This window comes from Micropterus dolomieu, linkage group LG11, assembly GCF_021292245.1.
Source record: "Micropterus dolomieu isolate WLL.071019.BEF.003 ecotype Adirondacks linkage group LG11, ASM2129224v1, whole genome shotgun sequence".
Taxonomy (NCBI): domain Eukaryota; kingdom Metazoa; phylum Chordata; class Actinopteri; order Centrarchiformes; family Centrarchidae; genus Micropterus; species Micropterus dolomieu.
Window position 1 is genome coordinate 3,715,264 of NC_060160.1, and position 25,501 is coordinate 3,740,764.

At 43.0% G+C, this 25,501-nt stretch overlaps 3 protein-coding genes across 6 annotated transcripts in view; 1 reads left to right on the forward strand and 2 right to left on the reverse strand.

Annotated features, from left to right (window-relative positions):
* The window catches only part of strn3 (striatin, calmodulin binding protein 3), a 28,568-nt gene extending 21,399 nt beyond the window's left edge, over positions 1 to 7,169 (reverse strand). Inside the window, exon 1 of the mRNA XM_046062147.1 lies at positions 6,605 to 7,169. Within this exon, the coding sequence (XP_045918103.1) occupies positions 6,605 to 6,895 (291 nt within the window). The 5' untranslated portion in view covers positions 6,896 to 7,169. The remainder of the gene's footprint in view (positions 1 to 6,604) is intronic.
* Positions 7,170 to 8,335: 1,166 nt separating this feature from the next.
* On the forward strand, positions 8,336 to 11,995 carry ap4s1 (adaptor related protein complex 4 subunit sigma 1). The gene is made up of 6 exons (XM_046062152.1): positions 8,336 to 8,578; positions 9,480 to 9,636; positions 9,738 to 9,824; positions 10,193 to 10,261; positions 10,409 to 10,420; positions 10,534 to 11,995. The coding sequence occupies exons 2-6, from the start codon at positions 9,499 to 9,501 to the stop codon at positions 10,660 to 10,662; spliced, it is 435 nt and encodes a 144-aa protein (XP_045918108.1). The 5' UTR covers positions 8,336 to 8,578; positions 9,480 to 9,498; the 3' UTR covers positions 10,663 to 11,995.
* Positions 11,868 to 25,501, reverse strand: part of hectd1 (HECT domain containing 1) — a 68,276-nt gene continuing 54,642 nt past the window's right edge. For 3 of the 4 annotated variants that reach the window (XM_046062142.1, XM_046062143.1, XM_046062144.1), the window contains exons 26-44: positions 24,372 to 25,352; positions 22,777 to 22,998; positions 21,452 to 21,585; positions 21,192 to 21,348; positions 20,933 to 21,003; positions 20,598 to 20,749; positions 20,450 to 20,504; positions 19,968 to 20,196; positions 19,772 to 19,854; positions 19,441 to 19,568; positions 18,701 to 18,902; positions 18,049 to 18,186; positions 17,064 to 17,548; positions 16,776 to 16,934; positions 15,233 to 15,311; positions 14,936 to 15,029; positions 14,047 to 14,197; positions 13,822 to 13,966; positions 11,868 to 12,693 (exon numbers count right to left, since the gene is read on the reverse strand). In XM_046062142.1, the coding sequence (XP_045918098.1) occupies positions 12,556 to 12,693; positions 13,822 to 13,966; positions 14,047 to 14,197; positions 14,936 to 15,029; positions 15,233 to 15,311; positions 16,776 to 16,934; positions 17,064 to 17,548; positions 18,049 to 18,186; positions 18,701 to 18,902; positions 19,441 to 19,568; positions 19,772 to 19,854; positions 19,968 to 20,196; positions 20,450 to 20,504; positions 20,598 to 20,749; positions 20,933 to 21,003; positions 21,192 to 21,348; positions 21,452 to 21,585; positions 22,777 to 22,998; positions 24,372 to 25,352 (3,803 nt within the window). In that variant the 3' untranslated portion in view covers positions 11,868 to 12,555. The remainder of the gene's footprint in view (positions 12,694 to 13,821; positions 13,967 to 14,046; positions 14,198 to 14,935; positions 15,030 to 15,232; positions 15,312 to 16,775; positions 16,935 to 17,063; positions 17,549 to 18,048; positions 18,187 to 18,700; positions 18,903 to 19,440; positions 19,569 to 19,771; positions 19,855 to 19,967; positions 20,197 to 20,449; positions 20,505 to 20,597; positions 20,750 to 20,932; positions 21,004 to 21,191; positions 21,349 to 21,451; positions 21,586 to 22,776; positions 22,999 to 24,371; positions 25,353 to 25,501) is intronic. The other variant, XM_046062146.1, reaches the window with a different exon arrangement.

Consider the following 25,501-nt stretch of genomic DNA (forward strand, 5'->3'; position numbering starts at 1 on the left):
CAACAGAGCACTGTTCGTCATTTACAGCTACAGGAAAACGACCATGACGAACGCAAGACTGCCGTTTATCCTGGTGTACGTATATTCTGTCAGACATTACTCGTGTGTGTGGTGCTGCTGCTGATGGTGGTCGCCAGTTGTTCGTTGTTTGTTCTGTCGCTGCACTTTGAGAAAAAGCTCTCCCCACAAACAATATGTTTCTGTACACAGTTGTCCATCCACCTATGAATACCTACTTTCCTACACACTTAAATGTTTTGGTCTCAGCTAAAAATGTGGATGGAAGATCAAAATCTCATCATTCAAATCTCGCTGCGTCTGTGTGAACACAGTCTGACTTTAACCAGGAACAGCAGCAGGCACGATTATTGTCAACTGAGTTTATTATAACTTTGTTTTGTTTATAATCTATCTGCCTTCTGGCTGATCCTCAGACAAGCTGGAGGTGTCAAGACTTCACACCTGTTGAATTTTTATGACAAGAATTTGGATTTATCAGTTTGAGGTTAGTAACTAAAGTCTGAACAGTGTGCGTTTGTCTGGGAGAATAATCTGTGAACGTCAGCTGTTAATCTTGAGAGTTTTCTAGTTTGTTCTCAGCTTAAGAGTGAAGTCACACCACCCCTCCCCACCCAGTGCACCTGGTGAGCATGAATCAAGCGCTCCTCAGGGAGTTAGAGTGAGGTCAGAGCGCAAGGATGATGATGGGGTGCGAGTGAGATGAGCTCACTGGCCCAGATTTACCAGGCTGACGGATCAGGCTAAACAGGGGGGTCATAATGGCCATTTCTCTGAATAACTGCGTCATTATCACTCTCACACATACACACACCCAGACCAAAAAGTCAAGAGACTAATCCTCCAACATGGTTTTTTACATAGTCGCTCCCATGACTGTCAAAATAACTAAAATATTGTTTAAACCCAAAGGAAAGCCGTCAAGTGTCTTTAATCATCTGTTCATTTTGTGACTGACAGGCAGTTGAACCCCGGCTTGTGTGTGTTGGGTAGTTATTTTGGGCCGGTCTGCTTTTAGCATCCAGCTGGGATCGGGCTGTCAGAGCAGGGCCCAGTAGGCCAGGCTGCCTAATTACAGCCTCCCGTCCTGCAGGAGTCAACGCGGCGCTGCCCCACCTACAGATTCCCGTCGGCCTGAGACTTGCTCTCCAGGTAAACAGGGTGACCTTTGACCTCCTGGCTACAAGCTTGGGGGTGTTTTTTTTCTGTGTACAAATACAATTTTTTACATAAATCTGTTGAGAGTGGCGAGAGGAGGCATTCAAAAGTTGGTCTCGTGTGAATCTTCAGTTAAACCCAGAAAATGAAATTATGGTAGGACAGTAGGCGGGCGGTAATGTCAACCATTTTATCACCATGATGACATTGTCAGCTTACAAGAAATAAGGAGGAGTCACTGTATGTGTCATTTTATATTGCAGAATCAATAAATATCATGACACATTACATGTTTGGGAAAATCAATGATTTAAGTATCTGACAAGGCAACGACGTGAACACATTGATTAGCTGTGTGCTACAACTTGTATTTGTTAACACTTTGTTCCCATTTAAAAAGGTCTAGTGTGTAGAGGAGGATTTATTGACAGAAATGCAATATAATATACATAACTATGTTTTCAGTGGTGTATAAAGACCTTACATAATGAACCGTTATATTTTTCATTACCTTAGAATGAGCCATTTCGATCTACATACAACACAGCGTTAGAAGCAGTTTTATGGACATTTCTTCGTGACTGACATTGGAGATAAATATCCTCGGAAAGTATAAGTCACACTGAATCTTAAAATATGTGAATGATATATTTGCAATCAGATCTGACAGTTCTGACTCAGACAAGAAGTACAAATCCTCCTCCTCCCGCAATTTGGATATTACACTTACTGATTTTTCAATTTATTGTTCAGACCTATTATGCACCTGTCGCTTTCACCTCACAGTGTCAGCCTCACATCTTCCCCCGTCTGAGCCCAGGGGTCACATTAACCGAATATTCTCCAGTCAGTGACTGAAAACGACGAATGGGCTTCAGATCTTTCAGTCATTTAAAAAAAAAAAAAGAGAGACAGATTAAGACTTAGGGTGATCCCTTCAGTAACTCACATGTAGACCGCCTGTAGTACTGTGCATATCAATTTGCTGTCTAGTAGTCTTGTCTTTGATCTCACATGCATGACCTTCTTGTCTAGATGCCTTTAGCCCATCGCATTGGTTTGGCTTTATTGCTGCATACCCATCGCAAAATGTCAAGCAGCGGAGCGTCGAAGGTTTCTTGTGATGTGGTTGATAAAGAAGTGGGAAAAAAAAGAGGGACAGATGCGGTAGGCGAGCAAGTAATACTAATAATGTTTATCAGCCAATAGCAGCTAACGTTACATGGGAAGGAAGAGGCAGAAAGGAGGTATAAAGTTGTTTTTGAAAATTAACTAAATACCCTATATGACTATTCATATAAAAAGGATTTCATGAAAATTATGGGTTTTAAGATTATAATAGTATTTTTACAACCCTGTCTGTCAAAATGATGGACAACGAGAAAGGCCAAAGCCGGAAGATATTTTATTCCCGAGTCAATTCATGTGAAGGCAGAGGTCAGGGGTCAGGGTGTGCAGCTGCTCATCATCTTTACTGGAGACTGAAGCAGGAGGTTTGGGCTCCTGACGCCTCCTCACGTCCTCCAGCTCCTTCTAATGGCCACAGATCCAAACTCAGCATCAATATTTCACAGCTCTGGTCCTTTTAACAAGCCCGAACCATAAAACTCATCTGCTGCTGCTTCCTGTGGAGCTATAACATCTTCACAGCTGCAATTCTACCGTCAAATCATTCATTTCAAATGCTGAGCCTGCTTCTGCACAACAAACAGTGCCGTGTGTGTGTGTGTGCACAGTGTGAACCCGAAGCAGGGTACTGCTGTACAGATCAAATCTTCCAGGATAAAAACCATGTTTAAAGTGCAGGAAGGGTGCAATCTGTCGACTCTGCCCAGTTTACACAGCAAACATGAACAAACTGAACTGATCAGCGGTTTCACTGTGCTGGAGAGAAAAGCTACAGAGGCTCTCAGACAGAATACATTTCACCAGAAACACGGACGGCAGTCACGTCTACCAAAAGAAACTGATAGACACGGGCTGATTATTCATAGCTGCACTTCACTACAAACATGTAACCTCTCACCACTTTGCAGAAAACCTTTATGTTATGTCAGGTCAATAATAAAGCACTTCTTATGTTTGAAAACAAAGTGCTTATTTTAGACTAGCTGGAAGTCAGCTGTTGGTAACAGCTGTTTGAATACCAATAACAATAAAACCAAAACTCAAATCTATTCCTGAATACCATGCTTGAGACAACCAGTGATATCTCTCAGTGTGAATGAAACATCTCCATCCATGTTGAAACACAATCAGGAAAACAGCTCCAACATGTGTATCAGCTGGTTAAACCTCCGTCCTGCCTCCTCTTGCTCTCCGTCATTAGAGCTACAATGATTGATCTATTAGTTGTCAAATATTAAATTAACCGCCACCTATTTTGATAATTGATTTGAGTGATTTATAAGAAAGACAGTAAAAATTCTCTGATTTCACGACCTTAAATGTGAAAATTTCCTGGTTTCTTTGCTCCTCTGTAAAAGTAACGTGAATATCTTTGGGTTGTGGACAAAACAACACGTTTGAGGATTTTGGGAAACAGTGATAGACATTATTCAGCATTTCCTGACATTTTATAGACCAAACAACTAATCAATTAATTGAGAAAATGATCAACAATGAGAATAATTGTAAGTTGTGTTGTAGCTATATTAGGTTTTAATACAAACCCATGATTTCCTTGTTCACTTGTACATATTTTCCTCTTGTCAGACAGTTCAACAAGTATGAAAAAGTTACCTGTAAACCAGGTGAACAATTATTCCAACTGCTTCACAGAGTCATCGAATAAATCACTACTTTCTAATCTTGAAGTTGAAAATCACTACAGCTGAATAACTAGAGTGCAGTGACATTTAAGATGACCACATAGATGCTTAGGGGAGACAGAATCGCTTTTTAAAAAGGTCAACTTTTCTTGTCCACACTAAAACACGCAGCAGGTGTTTTCAGATTGATCCACTCAGGATAGAATTTTGGAAAATCTTAATGACCAAACACAGGGGGGGGGGGGGATCTTCAAATCTGGCAGCCAAGTGAAGACGTACTTTGAAGTTTACTTTGAAGTGTGCAGATCAGAGGAATATTCTAAGTAACAATACTATTTGATACTCAGTGGGAACTATTTGATCTATCTTTGAAGACGGCGGACTGGAAGGGTGAAATCTGTAAAAATTAAAGGGTTAAACAAAACTTAACTGTCCACATCCCTTTTTGAATGTTTACATTAAAGCAGCGTCACTTGGTACGGGTTATTTGATAAGCATTTCCAGAGAATCTATGAACATTTATTGGCTCTCCTCCTGCAGGCAGGAATGTCGACACCTTTGTTCGTTCGCTTCTCAAGCCTCAGCAGCCGCTTGTACGTTCGACTCTTATCAGGATCTCTGGCAGAGTCATGCTGAAGGCATCCGGCGTCGCAACGCAACAAGTCAGAGCAAACCCACAGTGTGTACAGAGACCCTGTCATTACAAACACACAAACACAGATCGACATACACACACCGCCTGCTGCAGGGTGTGTTATGACAAAGACATGAACTGTCCTACATTTCACACATCTCAGCACTTCACTCCATCCCCCTCCAACACACAATCACACATAACTGAAGCCTGAATAAGCAAATGTGCACTCTGAAAAACACCCTGTGGAAGGTCTGATGAAGAGTGTGACGGCTTGAAGTGGCATAACACCCTGTAACTGCTCCGCGAAATAACGTGTTAATCAATGTCATCTTTGTTCCAACGCCTGGATCTATATAATCAGACCCAGCGTATGCTTCTCCCACCTACATTTGTTTTTACCAAATCACCGCATTTATGATCTGGGCATCGTGTACATGCGTCGTCTGAATTAAGTGAAAAGAACAGGCATTTTAATTGATTATGACAATAACCTTTTTGATTGTTATGGTATCATTGTAAGGTCAGGTGGTATTCTCATCACATGGGATATACGGAAGAGAGGGGAAAGATTTATATAGTTATGACATGCGAGAACTCACGTCATCTGATAAGTCCTCTGACTAAATAATGCGAAGAAATTTATTTTTAATTAGGACACGGGCTGATGTGTTTTTTTAGAAGGAACGTCTGTATTATTAGGCCACAGGTGGAATATGTCAAAGCTTTAAAAAGTTTTCTCATTCATAATTACTATCTGGATGATGGTGTGACTAGTATTTACATTTACAAACAGTGCTACATCAGATCAGTATCAGCTAATACTGACCTTATTAATCAGACTGGGTATCAGCATTACATACATTTTATTTTTCCACTATGAGTTCCATTCATTCAGCCACAGTGGGCCCCTGACTCTGTTTTTAGCACCGCAGTAACCCCGGCTTCGTGTTACCGCAGATTAAAGCAATTCCGGTGAGTTCCACTCTGAAGTATACAGATTTATATTTGGGACAAAGACTTCACTGGTATCAGATCAGCACTCCAGTACCGGAAATAACAAGCGGGATAGAAGCATCCCTAGAAGTTATAGTAACTCCCACATGGCATGGGTAAAACAAAATGCAGCTATAAATTGGATTATCATTAAACATCCCATTAATGGTGTTTATTAAAACTACTTAAGAGAACTGGAAATGCACCGAATAACTGATGCCATGTTTTATAAAACTAGTCGGCTGCCATGTGACTTAAGGCAAAAACATATGAGTGTGGTCCTTTAATCAGAGTTACAGTGTAAAGGTGATCATTGTAAATAACTCCAAATACCCTCATTTATGGTCATTGAGGCTGCGCTATATTCTGTTAAGCTACTGCTACCAGACATACACAGGCTCTGTGTGTGATGCTAACACTATTAGACTCCCGTACGCACCATAAAAGGGTTTTAAACGATCGTTTTGTCACTCGGACCCAGCTGTTGACCAGAAAGCAACATTAGCTCCCAAACACAGCTGCCTCCGCCAGGGTGACAAACCAAAATGGCTGCTTATATTAGAGATTAGCTGACAGTCAGCTGGATTCACTTCTCAATTACGAACCCCTCTGACTTCATGTCCACAATAAAACGTTTCAGCGTTATCTCCCCGCGGTGCGAGTATATTCCCGTAAGCTAACAGAGGGAGGTGACGACAACAGTGCTGAGTTACATTTTGGCAGCAGCGATGTGAAGCTAACGGCTAGCGCCAGTCGCGCTAACGGTAGCTCAGCAGCGCATTTCTGCCGTTAGCTTCACGTTAGCCGCTCAGCCAGCTACAAACATTAGGTTACAGTGGGTGTTTGCGACAGTTTTAACGTGCGATAGCTGTGAACTGAAATGTCAAGAGGAATAACTAACGTGGCTAAGTTTCGGTAAACCGCGGCTTTCTTTCAACCAGCCCCGTTACGCTGGACAGGGTGCCCGGTTGTTGTTGTTGTTCTTAGCTTGGGTTAGCTTGATCGGCACTAAGCTAAGTGGGCTAACCTGGAGCTCGGCCCTCTCCACTTCCCAGTGCGCCCTCTCCATCTCGAACCGGGCCCACTCGTGCTGGATGTAGTGCAGGATGCCGGGGATCGTGTACTGCTGCTGCTGCTGCTGCGGCCGGGGCATCTCGTCCGGTTGGTGCGGCACCATGGCTCCTCCGCTGCCGCCGCCTCCGATCGGCGGATTAGTGTTGCTGTTGCTCCCTTGCTGCTGCTGCTGCTGCTGCTGCTGCGGCGGCGGCTGTCGCGGGCTGCCCGCTGCGACCCCTCCTCCGCCGGGGTGCTCGTCCATGTTTTTTTGTTTTGTTTTTTTTTTTAGAAAAGTAGAAGGAAAGTCCCAGGCAGCTACGGTCCGCTGAAGGATTCCCGGCCACCCTTAAGCCCGTGTCTCCACGCCGTGTCTGTCGCGCTGGCTCCGCCGCGGTGTGTGAAGCTGGCTGCCCCCGGAGGGCTGCGGTGAGTGCGGCTAATTGCGGACGCGGTGTTGGTGTGTGGAGCTACCCGGCCGCCATTACTGCTCTCTCTCTCCCTGGATCATGGATGCGATGATCACGGAGGGAGAACCCAGCCGCGTTGCATGACGGGAAAGGTACTTACTTACACCCCCCCCCCCCATGTCATCCAAATACGCTATGTAACGTTCATAAACAGGGAAAACGTAGGAAATCAAAACTCCCGTCTGGATTTAGGTATCATTTAGGACACGGATTCAGAATCAGATTATTTATAAGTTGTTTTTAAACATACAAGAAATTTGTTTTGGCGACTAGGTGTGCAACAGCAACAAACATAAACCTATATAAATATAAAGATATCTAAAAAAAAAATATAGGGTTGACAGAATATATACAAGTATTTACATACTATCAGATCTGATATAATTCCCAACCAGTGCCACTGGTACTTGTACTCCGGTTTCAGTATTTCAGATTGTGGAGTTAATGTGAAGCAAAAAAAACATATGTTGTAATTTGTTAAGAAATAATATATATTCATATGTTTGTGTTTAGGATGAAAATAAACACACAATTAGGATTATAGATGAGTCAGAGGTTGAAGTTTAGTCTATCTATTGTACCCTGATCTCGTTTATTCAATATCATATTATGTATCATCCAATACAAATTAAAGCCACAACATTTATTAAAGACAACGTGTGGAAAATTGAGAAAGATACAACTTTGAGGCCACCCAGTGGTAGATTCAATACAACACAATGACTGACAAAACCAGAATCACTCACTCATCTCTTTTACATAATTTTGAAAACTCCGGTGTCATTAGGCGTCATTTTAAACGCAAAGACAATATAGTTTCTCTAAAAGAATACCCCACGTTAACTCCTTTCCTTCAAGACCTTAGATATTTGATAAACTCCTACATTCAACACTCAGCACACTCACACTAAAATAGTACGTGACATTAAATGTTATAAAAGCATTTTTAAGCATTTCAAATGCAATCTGTCAAATAATTTATTATATTTCCATTTATAAGATGTGATTACATCTTTACAGTTTAACGCTTTTGTTAAGAAAAATTAAAATGTACTTTGATCAATATACTTTTGAGTAAAATCTGTAGGTTTATATATTTATTTATATATATTTTTCTGTAATAGCATTTAATGTTTTTGTTTTCCAATGCTGCCAATAATAAAGCCATTACACTCTGAGCTGTGGGTGAGGGCTGATACTAAAATTCTTCTTTACATTTGTTCTGTGAACGCACCATACAAGGGCTTTACTGAGCATGCGTTGGAAATGCTAGCAGCTCCAGTTAGCATCGTTTGTAACTGGCACCTCGTTTGTTTTAATTGTAATTTAACTTTAATATAACGGTGAGCGTTTGAACGGCTGCGGCGCCTCGTTGTTTGCAAACAATTAAAACTTTTTAAAAAGCAAGCAGCAGTTAGCTTGTTGTTGTTTTCAGTCTGTGTGATGCGGCTCATTTAGCTTCAAGCTAACAGCTGTCGGTAAGTCGAAGAAACATTTAGGACATTAAATGACACTAAATAAGGGCGATATAGAAGTATTATTTTATATTTAAAACGCTTTTATCAGGGGCAATAAACGGGTTATATATGAATTACGACAGAATGCTGCCTTCACGTGATCCAGTCCCAGTAACGGAAGCCGTAAACGCGATTTTCTGTCTCTTCTGTTCAGTGACTGTTTTACATAAAATGTTTTAATATCTGAAATTAAGGCGTATAAACATAATATTGGGGTTAACAAGCTGAAATTTATTGAAATAAAAACGATATCATCTCGTTTCGGGTGACTTAATGTTCTGTAAATGTTACTAGTGACATAAGTAACAAAGTAGATTTACTGGAGCACTACATTTATTTGTTAACTATGCATGTTCAGTTGATTTATACAAAATATAAATCAGCAAATACATGTAAATGTATTATTACAGGTTACATGAGCTCAACTTTTACACATAGGCTACAGATTTCATTCCAGTAATAAAACATATTATATATGGGCCAGTACTTTTACTTTTGGGACTTGAAGTATATTTTGATCCTGGTACTTTTTTTTTTTTTACATTATACATACAGTATTTCTACAATGTGGTATTACTACTTTATCTGAAGTAAAAGATCTGAGTATTTCTTCCTCCACTGTACAACAGTGTTTCCCGACTATTTAACCTCTTAAAATAAATAGTGTCTACTGTGTGTCAGAATTTGCAAGTTTTTACTTCTCATATTGTCTCATGTGAGAACAAACACTCTTGTTTTTCACAAAAAAAAAAACAAAGATTGGAAATAATAATCGAAATGTGAGCAGCAGAACTTAAGAGAATGTTGACTGAAACGTTCAGTTGATTATCAATATATCTGACAGTACAGTCCTTGTGCTCAGGTGGGCGGCCGATCAGAGGATGATAAAGTTTGTGCTGATGGTGAACCGGCAGGGTCAGACCAGGCTGTCCAGGTATTACCACCCCGTGGAGCTGAGCAGGAGAGCTGTGCTGGAGGCCGACGTGGTCCGCTGCTGCCTGAGCCGCAAGAAGGACCAGGTGAGTGTCCCTCTGACTGTCTGAGACTCATACACGGTGTTTGATCATAAAGTATAAAACAATATTCCTTTGAAACCCTGCTGCTGTCTGGTTCTTTCCAGTGTTCCTTTGTGGAGTACAAAGACTTTAAACTGGTTTACCGACAGTACGCCGCCCTGTACATCGTGGTCGGAGTCACAGACAGTGAGGTGAGTAACACACACCTGCACTGTTTTACGAGATACATCTTAGGGGTCCTGAGCTGATTACTGGGAGAAGAAAGAAGGACAAACAAAGTTCTGATTCACAAATCTGTTTCAGTTTTTTGACTTCTCTCTAATCTTTGATTTTTTTTTCTGAAATAGCAGATCATTTTTCATCTTTGTGCCTCAAACAATTATTAAAATGAAACCATGGGAGTTTGGGAAATGTCTGTAACAACTCAGACACAAAAACATGACAAGAATACTTTTTTGCAAGCTGTTACAAGCCAGAAAGGTTTTATAAACTTGTTTATTTTAATGTCAGTTGTGTTGTCTTTGAGAGGTTAAATTAAATATTTATCTTGTCTCCACAGAACGAGCTGTCCGTCTACGAGCTGGTTCATAACTTTGTGGAGGTTTTGGATAAATACTTTAGCCGAGTGGTGAGTTCAGACTTTAAACTTTAACTGATGATTTAAGGTTTCCTGCATCAGACCTAACACAGAAACTGCCCAGTCAGATCAGATGACAGAAACCATCAGGTGAGACTTCAGAAACAATCTGATAACTCTGTGTTTGTCTCCCAACAGAGTGAACTGGACGTATCCTTTAAATCTGACCACGGTCACAAATCTGTATTTACTGTCTTGATATAAAAATGTTAAAACTCTTGTCAGTTCTTCGTTTTGTGTCTTTGACTCCACATCGTCGTCAGATCATGTTCAACCTAGACAGAGTTCACATCATCCTGGACGAGATCATCCAGAACGGACACATAGTGGAGACAAACAAGAGCCGCATCCTCGCACCGCTCACCGCCCTCGACACGATGACCAACGGCTGAGACACGCAGAAACCGTCAGGAAGTGATGTCACAGACTGTGCTTCAGACTGACAGTAAACTGAAGGGAATCAAACCTGCAACCTTGTGGCGATTCAGTTTAAATTCACTGTAAAAGGCTCAGATGTTTAAAAACCAATACATCAACATGAACTCTGATTAACATTTTAGTTTAGTAACAGTAACCAGGCTGTTATCAGTTTCTGTCATTCAGCAGGTTGATTTTCAGTGAAAATTGATACTTCATGACCAAAAACTGAGGAAGGATTAACGGCTCGTTTCACCCGAATTACAGAAAAAAACCCCATCTTATTTCCTTCCACTGGTGTCCAGATTTATTCTGTTTTCCATATGTCTAAAAGGCTTTCTTCTCTCTGGCACTCACTGCAACTCTGCTGGAGAAACCCAATTTACATTTATTCTTAGGGATGCATCGATCAGACACAGATATTGGATATCAGCTCCACAGAGTCAGACGGAAATGGGTGGATCGGCTATCGGTGACAAGAGGGCGGATCTATTCAATTAAATTATACGCTCACATCATGCGTCAAACATTTTACTAGAGCAGATAAAGCATGCAGGGAGCTAAAAATAAAAGGGTCTGCAGATGGGAGGTATTTCACACTTGCTACGCCAACAAGTTCTACAGCTACTTGCAATATCTGCAAAGCCAGTGTTTCGAGGGGCGGCGGTAGCTCTGCAAAATATAACACAGCGGACGTAATCAAGCACCTCCAGAAGCAAAGTTAGGAAGCAAGTTAAGACTGATGTTCCCTTAACGATAAAAGAATGATTCCAAGTGTCCTCTTTAAAGTGAGGAATACAGCTTATTCGTTTTACACTGGTATGGGATCAGTAGCCAAAGCCCAGGTATCTGGATTGAAAGAGTCAGATCTGTGCACCCCTATTTATTATATTTGAATAATTCTTGTATAAAATATTTAAATTTAGTCATATTGAGTGTGTAAATGCAGAATGTTAAACACCTCCAGATCATTAAAACCCTTTATGTTTCAGGCCACGGGAGCTAAACTGTTAGCATGTAGCCTAGTGTCCCTCAAATTACGCTATGGAAAAGCTCACATTAATGAACCTGGTGTCAGCGTCTCACAATGATCAGCTGTCCATGTACTTTTGGTCACGAGCTCACAGCTGCCCCACCTGGCTTCAGTCGCAACTTCCTCCACAGACCACAGGACTCCGTCTTTATTTCATACTTTGCAAACATTTTAATGATTATTTTTTTTTGGAGCATACACATTTGAAAATATCTGTTTACCTTAAACTGCAACTTGAGTTAAATAAATGTTTATAATATACAAAGAAAATACAAGGGAGAGCAGAGCTTCTTACATCTGTTTTTCTCTTTAGATGTGCCTCGCACACAACCAGTGTTTTTTGTCTCTATAGCTTCATTGTAAAAGAACACCAAATGCACTCTGACCTTTGACCTCTACAGCCAGTCAGAAACTCAAAACTGTCGCACACACACACGGAAACAAAAAGCAATAAAACAAAAACGAGGAAGAGGAGGAAGAAGAAGCATGATTGTTTGAAGGAGGAGGAACTGAAAACAGAAGCTACGAGTCAACCCAGGCACTAAACTGAGAACAGACAGGAGGAGGAGGAGGAGGAGGAGGAAGGTCAACACACACGCACACACACTCACAGCAGCTCAGGTGGGTGAGGAGGATGAAGGAGGGAGGATGCAAGCTTTTCTTTAATTTTTATACTGCAACACAGATCCTCCTCGTCCTCCAGCAGGCGGTCAGGTCAGTCGGCTGGTTTGGATTGGCTGGCTGATCTGTCAATCACACGGCGGGCGGCGAGACAGACTTGAGGAGCATGCTCAGTGTGACGGCGGCGACGGTTGTGGTGGTCGGGGGAGGGCGGTCAGTTGAGGTGGAAGCCCTTCTCCATGGTGGCAGCTAACAGACGCTCTCTCATGATGTCCTCGGAGGAATACTCGGGAAGCTTCAGGTAGTGAACGCACGTGTTGACCGACGGGTAACTCGAGTCTGTGGCGTCGACCTGAGGGAGGCAGCATCAGCGTCATTATTAGCTAAAATAAACTTCTGAAGAACATTTGATGGAATATACAGCTATTTGCTTATTTTCTCAATTAACTAGTTTACATATGGTGACGATTTGTCTAAAACATCAATTTATTGATGTAAAATATGACAAAAAACAAGAAAATCTGAGACCTAATTTTTGATTGAATAATGACCTCATTAATAACCAATTACTCAACTGATCTTTTGAGGTCTAATGGAACAGAAGCAGCATAGTGGAGACAATAAAAACAAAGCAGACGAGTGAAAGAAACACTTTCTAAAAACACTAAAAGGAAGGAAGAGGCAGAACATAAGTGGGAAAAGGAGCCAGTTTCATCAGCTGTCTGGAGATTGGCTCATCACAACTATTAAGAATGGCTAAAAAGTCCGTCCCAATGTTGCGTTCATGTCACAGTACGAGTTTCTTCGTTCAAGAAGCGTCGTCATTATGACTTTTAAGGTTCTCCTGCATTATTAACCAAATTGGAGCTTTCAGAATAGTTTCTGTCATAATTACGACTATACGAAACTTGAATTTACAGCAACTCCGATGTGACATGAACGCAACATTAGAAAGGCCTTTACACTGAAACGTATAATGATGGATTTACAAATACAGATTGTGGTTTTGATTAGGGCTGGGCAATAAAACAATAACAATCATTATCTTTATATAATGTCCTCAATAACAATTTAATAAATGTTCAGTTTAATTAATCTAATGAGCACTTAATTTTTCTATTAAGATATTTATTTTGTTGAGGAAAAGGGACTGAAAAAAGATTTTGTTTATTTTACTTATTTGTTTTGAACGTTCTGCCTCATATTTGTGAAGTGATTTACTGTTCAAGTGTTTGTTCTGAACATAAAGAAAAGTTTAAAACCTAAATTAACCATCTGGTTTCTTCAACTTTCACTCAAGAGCAAAAAATCAGCCTTTAAACTTGAAATATATAATTTGACATTTATCCTGATAATCGATCGTCAATTGTTATATATTTTTTTAAAATCGATAAACGTCAAGAAAATTTTTGTCCATATCGTCCAGCCCAAGGGTCGATCATTTCCTCTGGCTAACGAGCCAATCAGAGAGTGAGTTTACCTTCCTGACGATGGTGAGGCGGGGATGCAGGTTGGCGAGGCCGCCGGGGGGCAGCGTGGAGCAGCCAGTGGTGAACTGAAGGAACGCTTTCCTCTCATCTGACGACATCCCACATAAAACCCTGACAAACCGCAGGAAGCCGGGACTGAAGAGGGGAGACAGAGAGAGATCGCATCAGACCGGCTCTGACTTTATCTGGACTTAAACCCGTCTGTGGCCACGTACCTGTCTCTGGTGTAACCCAGCTTTGGTTCAGTGTAGTTGATGATGTCATCGGCAGTCCAGGAAGGTGATTGGTTGCCACAGAGGATCATCTGAACCTCCTTGTGGCTGAAAGAGCTCAACTTCTCCATCGGAAAGACTCGATTAAAACCCTCTGCGGACGAGAGGAGAGGGGAGAAGATGAGGAAATGAGGGGAGGAAGCAGGATAGGAGAGGAGAGAAGGAAATGAGAGGAGGAATGGAGACAAGAAAATGAGGAGGAAACAGAAGGAGAGTAGTGAACAAGAGAGGAGGAGAAAGGGATCAAGAGAGGGAACCAAGAGAGGAAAGTAGGAGACAGGAGAGGAGAGAAGGAAACAAGAGAGGAGACAACAAACAAGAGAGGAGGAAACAGAGAGACAGGAAAAGAAGGAAACAGGAGAGGAGACGAGAGGAAAGTAGGAACCAAGAGAAGAGAGTAGGAGACAAGAGAGGAGAGTAGGAAACGATGAGGCAAGGGAGGAAACAGGAGGACGAAACAAGAAGAGAAAAAGGAGGAAACAGGAGAAGACACAAGACAGAAGGAGGAGAATCTTGAGAGTTCATCTGAACAAAAAAAAAAAAAAAGACAGCAGAAGCTGTAAACGCTCATTAAGAGAAGCTTGTTGTGTTTGTGTTGCTGCCGTGGCGACAGAAATCATTAAAGCTAATCAGGAAAGCAAGATGTCGTCTCCGGTCGGCTCTGTTACAGACCAGATCCTGTGGTTTCACCGGGATTAAAATGTCATCCTGAACGGGGAGTTAAATTACAGACGAGCTCGGGTTTCATCCCCCCCCCGTGATGTTCATCCTGTCTGAATGTTTAATTGTCACATTACTGTTATTGTGTGTATTCAAAGGTGTGTGTGTTTACCTCTGAAGGCCTCCATCTGTTTCTGGATGCCGGTGTGCATACACAAGTCAAACATCAACTCCACGTACTCCTCTGCATTCTCCATAGTCACCATCTACACACACACACACACACACACACACACACACACACACATTTAGTACACAGCTGAGTGATATCAAAAGGTGTTTGACATTGTGTATAAATTTCATGAAAATGCAGGAAAAGTTCTAATTATTTGATCTAAACATTTGTTTATGCGCCAACAGCAACAGCCGTCATCACGTGGAAAACTCCGGTGTGTTTTTTTTTTTTTACCTCGTCATCTCCGTTTGATTTGAGATCCACAGCAGAGAAACCGTGAACCTTCGAGGACGGACAGAACTGGAAGTTCAACCTGGAGAGAGGAAAAACAAGAGGAGAGCTCGTTCAGCTGGACAGGTTCTGGTTGCTCCTCTGATTTAAATGAGTAAATAAGGAAGGCGCGTTATAAATTCATGAGCTCATGTAATTATTATTCTATAAATCTGAATTATATTGAATATCAGTCTAATTAATCTGAGCATTTGACATGAAACCAGATGTATAACAGAACCAGATAACCGAGCCCTGAACACTACCTGATGCTTTAAAGCACTCTGTGGAGTTTCCAAATTTTCTTCCTAATAAAACAGTTTACAAAGATGATTTATTTAAATGCTGTTTACATGTTTACATCCATGTGTACCAGGCTTGCCATCTTCTTCACCGTCTTATATCTCGGCGTGTCATCGCAAACCTTTAAATGATCATTTCTGTATTTTTAAACCTGGTTGAAACGACTAGCAGGTACAAAAGGTTTTGCAACGTATTCCTTCAGTACAAGTGTGTCTGTCAAACTAGGTCAACAAAAAGTGCTTCTTTATGCCACTGACAGGCTCAGACTGTTAAACCAGGGCCCCGTTTCAGAAAGAGGGATTAGTGAAAATTCTGAGTATGTTAAGCCTGAGATAAGGGAAACTCTGAGTTTTCTGTTTCAGAGAGCGAGATCAGGTAATCCCTCGATCAGTAACTCCGGCAACTGATGCTGATGAGTTGGAAAACCGTCAGTTTCTCTCACACCGTTTCATTTCCCCATTCATTCTGTCGATATCAAAGCACATATCTGAACGCATTTACATCTTTAAAAAACTTTAAAATCCCGATTAGATAGGCTGTTAGTTTTTGAACATGATGCTTTATGATCAAAACATCTAAAACTTTAGCCTATAGACACATTTTCTACAGCAAAAAATAATTAATAGGCTAACCTGCTGGTTGTGACTGACTTTACAATAACCGGTCCACGAGTAAACTGTGTCTTATATTTGATCTATAGCCTACCTATTTTCATAATTAGGTTAGCGATTGCCACCGGCATTTAGTCCCGTCGGATTACAGCTTAATAAATATAGCCTTCCTATTTAAAATCTATAATGGGCTGTAGCACTTTGATTCATTAAGGAAAGTCTAGTCTGGTAAATGATGAATGAGCAACGCTGTGTAGTAGCTTAATAATGTTAACGCATTGTTCCTTCTCCCACTCCTGCGTTTTAGAGCCCATCATGCTCCACACGATTAAAATGGAGACTCTGCCTTTATTTACCCGTTGTATCGGAGCTCCATTGATGATGGCTTTTTTTCCATCCCCACGCACACGCTTCCATCAGGCTCAACATACTCAGAGTTGATTGAACTTATTCTGATCAGCTGTACAACAACATGTAAATTCGATCTGATCCAGAAGGTGAAGGTGAGATGTGAGTAAACACCAGGTCTGCTGAGAGTGTCACCACGGGGACCTGAAGCCTCTGGTGTGTCTGTGTGTGTCTGTGTGTTGTACCCGAGGTCCTCGATGCTGAGGGGGGGTCCGGAGCCCAGTGGGTTCCTCAGCATCAGGTCCTGCAGTCTTGTGTTCTTCTCATCTTCAGATAAACTCTTGCTGGCCAGAATCTGCCGCCTCTTCACCGCCAGCTCCTTCACCTCCTTCAGGAATTTGGCCCTGCAGGAGGAGGAGGAGCCACCAGGGAGAAAAGAAAAGAGAAATGTTTGGGTTTAGAAAAGTTTAGAACAGGAAGACACGTGAACTCTTGAGGTGCACCTGTTGAAAGGTGATCCCTCTCTTTCTCACCTGTGTGGGTTGACGAGGTGGAAGTCGTCCCATGTGAGGATTCCGTGGTACCAGGCGGGCGGTTTGGGTTTCGGGGGGTCCATGATGAACTCAGACTTGGAGTCCTCGTCGAAGCTGCCCACAGAGTAGGTCTCCTGGCTCTCCTCGGTGGACGCCTCTGACTGCATCTCCGACAGCAGCAGGAAGGGCTGCAGGTAGGGTCGCTCGGGGTCGTGACCCTGCGGCGAGCTGCGAGACTGGTACAGCAGCTTGCTCATATTGGACTTGATGTCTCCCATGCAAAGCAGCTTAAAGAAGGGCTGAGAGACCGGCAGGTCCACCAGACGGTTGTCCTGGATGCACTTGGCCAGGAAGACGCCCAGGAAGTGGAAGAGCTTGGTGATTCGCTCCAGCTCCTCACTGTCCTGAGGGAACGGCGCTGGGAACAGGCCGCACGAGCGCTGCACGTAGAAACCCGGAGGCTTCAGACCGCCACCCAGGTCCACCTGCAACACAGGAGCACAGGACAGTGTTCAGCTTACTGTGGAGGTTCCACAAGATCACAGATTCAAACAGAAAGAAGGCCAAGCTGAGAATTTCTTCTGCTGTTATCGGTGCAGCAGAGCTCCCACCAGAAAGATCGACTGCCATTTGACAATTCCACACTGAAGACAGAGGCCGACACTTTTTATTCAAATATCATTTGAATGGGGGGGAAAAAAAATTATAAATAAATCAATGACTGGATCTGTTATTAAAAAAGTTCTGACGGGTAAATTCTAAAATGTATAATAATAAAAAAAAAAAAAGGTATGAAATTATATTTTCATTCATTCAGAAATATTACGACATAAGAGTATGTATAAAATATTATTTGTTTTAGTATAGTATACATTTTATACAGTACATAATAATAATAATATACAAGAAATCTATGGGCTTTTCCACAGAAAATTATGCAATACATTCAAACTACAACTTTAGAGGAGGATTTTGTTCGTCCCACCTGTCGGGACTCGTCGTCAGGGAAGTCGTCGTCACACAGCCAGATCCCCAGAGATGTTCTCTGAAACTCTGCAGCCACCAGAGCGTAAAACTCCAGAGTCGGACCGAGACCTGTTCCCTCCTCCCCCTGAAACTCCACCTGGACACACACACACACAGCCATATAATAAAACACACACTCCTTGATTCACTTACAGATGAATTACCAGAATCTGGGGGCATCAGAACACAGGGGAGTGTTTCTTTACATTCAAGTAGTTTTTATTTTTTTTCCCCCTCCTGTTTTATGAAGCAAATTGCGGTTTAAATTATTATTTTTTTAATTATATAAAATATAATAAAAATGATATCTAAATGTATTTATACAGAGCTAAACAAACAAACAATACAGTCAAAATCTCCGGGATAAGTGAGTAGGAGGATCTTTAGTTGAGACCGTTTTGACAATTTAAAAAGCAGTCTAACAGAATGTATCTTGTAATTTCTCATGTCTTTATATTTTTCAGACTCAAAGAAGCCTCCCTAATTACAAATCCTAAGCATTTCCTGACCTGTTAATGTGGAGAACTCTTTAATAGAAATAAATGTACATATGAACCTGCAGGGGTCACACTTGTTCCTTAAATCTGACTCTCATTGTGTCGACTTCTCACCTCCAGCACGGACTTCCTGTCGGCGTGGAGCTGCATGACGGACTCGGCCCACTCCATCATGGCTTCTCCTCGGGGGACTTTGACGCGCTCGTGTTTGAGCCGACCCACCCTGAACTCTCCGGGGTCGTCCCGACGCACCGTGGTGGACGGCCGAGAGCGCTCCATGGTCGCCTCGCGCCGGTTCTGGAGCCACACGATCGCCCTGCAGACACACCGAGGTCAGAGGTCAAGGTCAGTTAACAGTCATGTGTCAGTGGGCAGTAAAGTCTCAGGATGGAAAACTGATCAAGCACTTGAGTTCTTTTCTGGGTTTTCCAGGTTTTACCTGACATTTAGGTTTCATTACAAGCCTTTTTTCACTTCAAATTTGGGGGTACTTCTCATCTTTCATCTATTATGTGTCATTTACTTTATAGTGAACATATGCGTCTAAACCACCAGACCCCTAAGGTAATATATACGTAATATGACCGAGAACCTAACTGCCTTTTTGTGTTTAGTTCCATATTTTCAATGTCTGAAATCAAGGTTTATTCCTTTTTTTATTCTTTTCCCTTTTATTCTTATCCACAAGTCTTTGTCTCACTTAAATATTTTTCTTTTAGGTTTAGATTTTAAGCCCAATTTCTTTTGCATTTACTCAGTTTTTGTCTGATGTTTCACTACTTTTTGCAGCATACTGAGAGTTAGTAGCAGCCCGGGAGGCTCAGGATGGCCTGTATGTTTGTCTTTAGACTCACCTAGATGCTCCAAAAGCTGTGCAGGTGAAGTAGAGCTGTCGGGTCTCGAAGGGGATGAGAAAAGGACACTTGGAGGTGAGCTGTTCACACCAGTCGGGCAGAGCTCCGCTGGCCAGAGCCAGAGGCTCCTGGGAAACAAACAAAAAAAAAAAACGGCCAACCTGTTAACATGAACTACAGTGACAGGAGAATATCATCACATTAAAACTTTTTCCTCATTGAAAACCAGTTGGACTAATGAAACAGTAGGCACCACTGATTAAAAACCTGCTATATTCAATTTCATTTTCTGGACAGGAAGTCTTTCAGGGAACCGGCAGTAAAAACTGACCTCGATCTGTTGCAGAATCTTGGTTGTGATCTTCTTACTGGTGAACTCCTCTGGAGAAGCATTGAACTGTAGCTCGTCGAAGTCTGTGCAAAAAAAAGAAGAAAAATGTAATTCTTTACACTACTATATCGCCAACAAGTGTTCTGACTTTGATTTTAGATTTGTGTTTAAAATGTGTGTTATTTACAGATCGTACCCTCCTGCAGAGTTCGTGCATTGGAAGCGGCGTCTCCTCCGATAATGTAGAGGATGCGCAGCAGCTGCAGGACGTCCTCCACGCCGCAGGCGTTCTGGCTGCAGCCCGCCTTTGCCTGTGCTACCTCTCTGGCCACGCACAGGATCTCACTGCTCTGATTGGCTGAAACAGAGCTCGGGCTCAGACCGCCAGAGCGACCCCCGACACTAATACTGTGTTCACATAAGTCCTGATGGAGGCACATAAGTCAAAAGGTCAGAGATGAGGAAAGACGGTCAGTGTCTGTAACAGTAGATTCTCTTCTCCAGATTCTTTTTATGGACAGAAGTTTTCTACTAAATTCAAATAAATAAATAAAGATAAAAGAACTTCATGGTGACAATGTGATCATTTATCCTATTGAGTGGTTGCAAAAACTGAACAAGGAGAATGATAAAATAATTCTCTTCCTGTGAATCAGTTTGTTTCCTCCAGTGACTCACCATCTTTCCGCTCTCCTTCTCTTTGTCAGAGTCCTTCAGCTCTCTGTACATTATCCTGCAGGATAGAACAGCAGAAATAATATATCAAACATCTGAGCAAAGGTCAAACAGTTCCTGTCAGATTCATAATCTGTCCCCCCCCCCTTACGTGTACGTGGGCTCCCAGATGCGTCGCAGTTTGTCAGTCTTTACGGCACCGTTGCAAGAGAGCTGCAGCAGCCGCTGGACGTAGTAGAAGATGGTCGTCTTGTAGTTGGAAAGAGGCAGCTCCACCTCCCGGGTTGTACCCAGCCCCGCCACCTAAAAACACACACAAGCAACTCTTCAAGACACATTTTTAACAGGATCTGACATTGTGTTATTATTAAAGACTGAGCTCTACGTTCGAATGTCAATATTAAAAACTATCCAATCTTAAAATGAACCAAATACATCTCCTAAATTTTCCAGAACTTGTGATTATTTCGGTTGTGGTTTTCTTACCTTCAGTGTGAGAGAGAGGTGAGGAGACGGAGCGCACTCCACCTCCTCCTGAACCTCTGAACGAGGAGTTCCTGACAGAAGAAAATAAAGAGGAAAATGAACTTTAGTCAGACGCCAGTTGCGAGAATGACTAACAGACTGACAGGGAACATGAATCTGAATACAGTAACAGATCTGGTCCACCTTATATTCGTTTGGTTCGAGTTCCACTTAAAGGTAAACTTAAAGGCATTTAAGGACCCTGGTGTGTGCGTCGTACCTGGCGGGGGAATCTCCAGGTCGGTGGTCTGCTGGACGTTGGTTCTTCCTGGTCGGGGGTCGAAGGCGGGGACCAGAGCAGAGAACTGTCTCTTCAGGACAAAGTCATCGTCCCACGTCCTCCTGCGACCTCCTTTGGTCTCGTACTCTTCCTCCTCCTGCAAGACGGTTAACCATTACTCATGCTGCCAGATCAGTGCTGATCTGCTGGTTTTATTTTATGACCCAGAAACAAAACAGACGGGGGGGGGGGGCTATTACCAGGACCTCCTCGTACTCCTGGTCCTCCTGATTGTCGTCTTCGTTCTCGTCATCGTCGTCGTCGGGCTCAGGGAGGTCCTCCTCGTCGTCCAGCTCAGCCAATAGTGTGTTGGCGCGACAGCTGTCCAGGAAGTCTACAGGAGGTTAAAAGAGAGACCACACCACAGGAAACATAACGTTAGTTAAAAAGTTCAGAGTGGTGGAAGCAGCAAAGGAAGATCTTAAAATCCAGCTCGATAGATTTATACAAAATAAGAGTTTTTGGTTCATTCATGCACCTGATGGCCGACCACCAACACAGCTTCCTTCAAACACTGACAAAAGAACTTTAAAAACTGACAAATTATTTTGATAACTTCTAAAATGTGGATTTGCTGCTATTTTCTACTTCCTACCACTGAATCCCTGTTGGTCAGAAAAGACATGCAACTTATTGTCACAACATGTTACGTTAGAACATGTTAGAGTCAGAAACCGACGTGGTGTCAAACAACATCTAGAACCCGAATGTCGATAATCAACTAAATACACTACAACACACGTGGTTCAGACCTGTCAACAGGTGAGCTGTGCTTGTTGTTCACAATTACACGGTTTAAATGCAGCCAAATTTGTGATACAGATATTTTTTGATCCTTTTTAAGCCCAGTTTAGTGCAGTTTGACACCAGTTCACACATACACTTACATTTCTAAATACTGATGATGACATTTTATCACTAACTCATCATTACATTCTCCAAATCACACTCGACTGGGTAGTTGGACGCCAGTATACCTGCTTGACGGTCCGGTTAAAAGAACATTTTTTTCCTGTAACACTGAGTATGAAAACTGTCTGGTTTTGAAAGTAGTCAGTGGATCCTCTGTAGTATAAAAACAGTTTTTTTTCTAATTTAACTAATCAGGAGGGTAACAGACAGAAGCTTGTGTCAAAAAACATTAAACACTGATGAAGTTTCGTACTGGTGCTGAGGTCAAAATCAAAAAATCAAAATATTTAGAAATCCAGCACCGTTTGTAGTATTTGTTGTTTTTATAGATTAATGACATTTTGTGGCCTAGAAGATGAATTGTAGAAATGATTAGCAATGAAAATAGTTCCTTAGTAGAGATAGAAACTAATTTTCTATTATTAAAGGTCTATTAACTTGTATCTTCACATGCAAAAAATAATGTATTAATAAATAAATAACATGACCAGTGCACCATTTCAGCTTGTTAATCAGCTTCCTGATGTGAGAAGAGTTAGTCACCAGGTTAGCTGAAGCAGGCTGCGGGTGTGTGTGTGTGTGTGTTAATGTGTGTGCGCGCATGGTCACCAACCATAGAGCGAGAACTCGGCCTCCTGGCCCGTGTCGCTCTCGCTGGACGTAGATGTGAGGCTGGTGGTCAGGGTGTTGCTTAGCAACTGGCCCACCGACAGACCCGTAGTGGCGGTGGCTACGTTATTGCTGCTGGTTACTATGGAGGTTGACATGGTAACAGTGGAGGTGGTGCCAGTGGTGGTGAGGTTAGGAAAGCTCTGAGCGCCCATGAGAGGAGAAGCTGCAAACAAAACAAACAAACAAACAAACAAACAAACAAACAAAAGGGCGGTTAGTTTGTCAGAAACCAAAGAGACAAAGCAGACCGTGAAGCTCGTTAAAACAGCTGCTGATTGGCTGGAGGGTGCTCATGCTGTTAACCCAGCGTGCATCTAGTCTCAGGTCCAAGTCAACCTCAGGTCTCAGTTAATATCTGACTGAAGCTGCTAAGAACGTTACGTTAGAGAGCGTTCCTGTCACTTACAGCACCTGCTGAGCTGATTCTGGCCAGCAGGCAGCCTTTGTTTGTGGCTGACAGAGGAATATTTGCAGGATCCCAGGAAACTGGGTACAGTTTCGGTTCCTGCCCCTACAATATTCTAGCTCCTAAAGAACTGTCTGATTTCACAGGAACTTCCACAGAGGATTTCTTCTCATTAACATCAGATATTACGCAGCTACAAAATGTATTTGAACTGCGGAACTGGTTGTTACCATCAATTATTTTAAGCAGGAGTGTAAGAGTGAAATTTTTTGTTACTGACCTCTAAATGACAGCTGGGGAACTAACTTTCAAACTAGGGTTTTTTTTTTGGTTTTTTGTTTTTTTTAAAAAAGAGTGAGATAGTGATTGAGAGATAGAAAAATAACTTCAGTCCCAAAAAATGTTGCTTTTTAATTAGTCCAATTTGCTAGCTGGTTTTGGAGGATTTTTTTTGTCAAGCTGGTTTAGAAATGAAGAACACATTTCAAACTAACTGCAAGCAGAAAATCAACAAAGATTTCTGTACTCTGATCTTTTCAGGACGGGGTCCATCTCAGGTAAGATTGTCAAGGGTACAAATCAGGTGAGGCAACGTTAAATGACATTCAGCTCATTTTTAGTTCACCAAGACATGCTGTTGTTGTGATGTTAGCTACAGTAGCAGGAGAGTTGTGAGTATCGCTGTTTGGAGCTGGTGTGCCGGCTCTGGGATCAGCTCCTCCTCTCTGCATGTTAGCCACAGTTTGCTAACCCACAACTTAGCTAACGTTGGTTACATTACTTGCTGTGTTTTCATTCACTCTATTTAATGGTATTTGTCATCGTACTGGATTTCTCCAGAATCACATTCCCCACCTTTAAGGTTGTTTAAGTTAGTAAGTGCTGATAAGTTAGTCCAGACTACAGTCATAAATCCTGTTCTACTGTCAACACACAGTTAAGCTGCTGAACAGTGACGGACAGGTGTGTTTAGTTTGCTTCTGGTTACATCATTAATCTGCTGGATTCAGTCAAAACAGTGAATCGCCCTGAACTAATGACTGAAATCTGCTGACCCACACCTGACTGTGCAACTGGTGTAGTACTCGTACTCCCTGGCAGTTAGAGTTTAGTAATACTGTAGTACTCACTGGCAGTACTCAAGACGTTCCTGCCCAGCGTGTTGGTGTTGTTGTCGCTGCTGCTGCGGCTAAGGTTCATGTTGTTGGTGGCGTTTGTACGTGACATGTTGGGGGCGCGACGGACAAAGGACTCCATCAGGCTGGCCTCCCGTGACGACAGGTTGGGTACGCTGGCGCTGGAGCTCATGGGGGCGCCAGCAGCCAGCAGGGAGCTGACAGACAGCCGGGCATTAGCCGCAGAGCACAGAGGCCTCTGGGAAGGCGTGTCCTTGCTGGATGACTCCGACACTGAGCTGACGTCGGGGGAGCTGACGCTCACCAGCCCCATGGAGATCGCCGTTGCTGGGTCTGTGGAGTCCTTGTTTCTGCCGTCGTCGCCGGGGGCAGACGTGTCGGCAGTGAGCGTGCCGGAACTCGAAGCTGAGCCGGACCCGCCCTCTACTGCAGAGGACAGCACGACAATCGGCTCCTGTTGATGTCCGTCAGAGCTACCCCCCATTACTCCTCCCATCAGGGAGCCCTGGTCGAGCAGCAGGCCCTCGGCCCTCCTCTCCAGACGCAGACCGCCTGCACCTGGCAGCCCTGCAGATGAGCTCAGGCTGATGTCGGAGGACGAGGCGACACTGCAGACAGAGCTGCTGCTGCCCTTCCTGCTGGAGGAGCTGGCCCCACCGAGCGATGTGGCCCCGCCCTTGTCGGGACAGTTATTTTTCACCAGGCTGCTCCACGACTGCTGCTGCGAGGACGACGAGGTGGAGGAGGACGAGGAGGAGGTGGTGGTGGTGGTGCCGCCACTGGCTGCAGGCGTCACAGAGGGTCCCACCATGGAGGAGGCGGGGCCTGAAACAGTGGATGAGACAGGTTTGGGTGACGGCGCTGTGGCAGCCGACTCAGGGTCGTACCCTGGAGCAAGCTTGAGGTCAAACTTCCCTTCAGCGCCCATACGGTAAGAGTTAGAGCCGCCAGCATCCCAGGTTACATCAATCCAGCCTGGATGGACAGAGAGATAGGAGGGAGACGGACGGATGGATGTCAGAGACCCGGCAGAGAGAGAGAGAGAGAGAGAGAGAGAGAGAGAGAGAGAGAGAGAGAGAGAGAGAGAGAGAGAGAGAGAGAGAGAGAGAGAGAGAGAGAGAGAG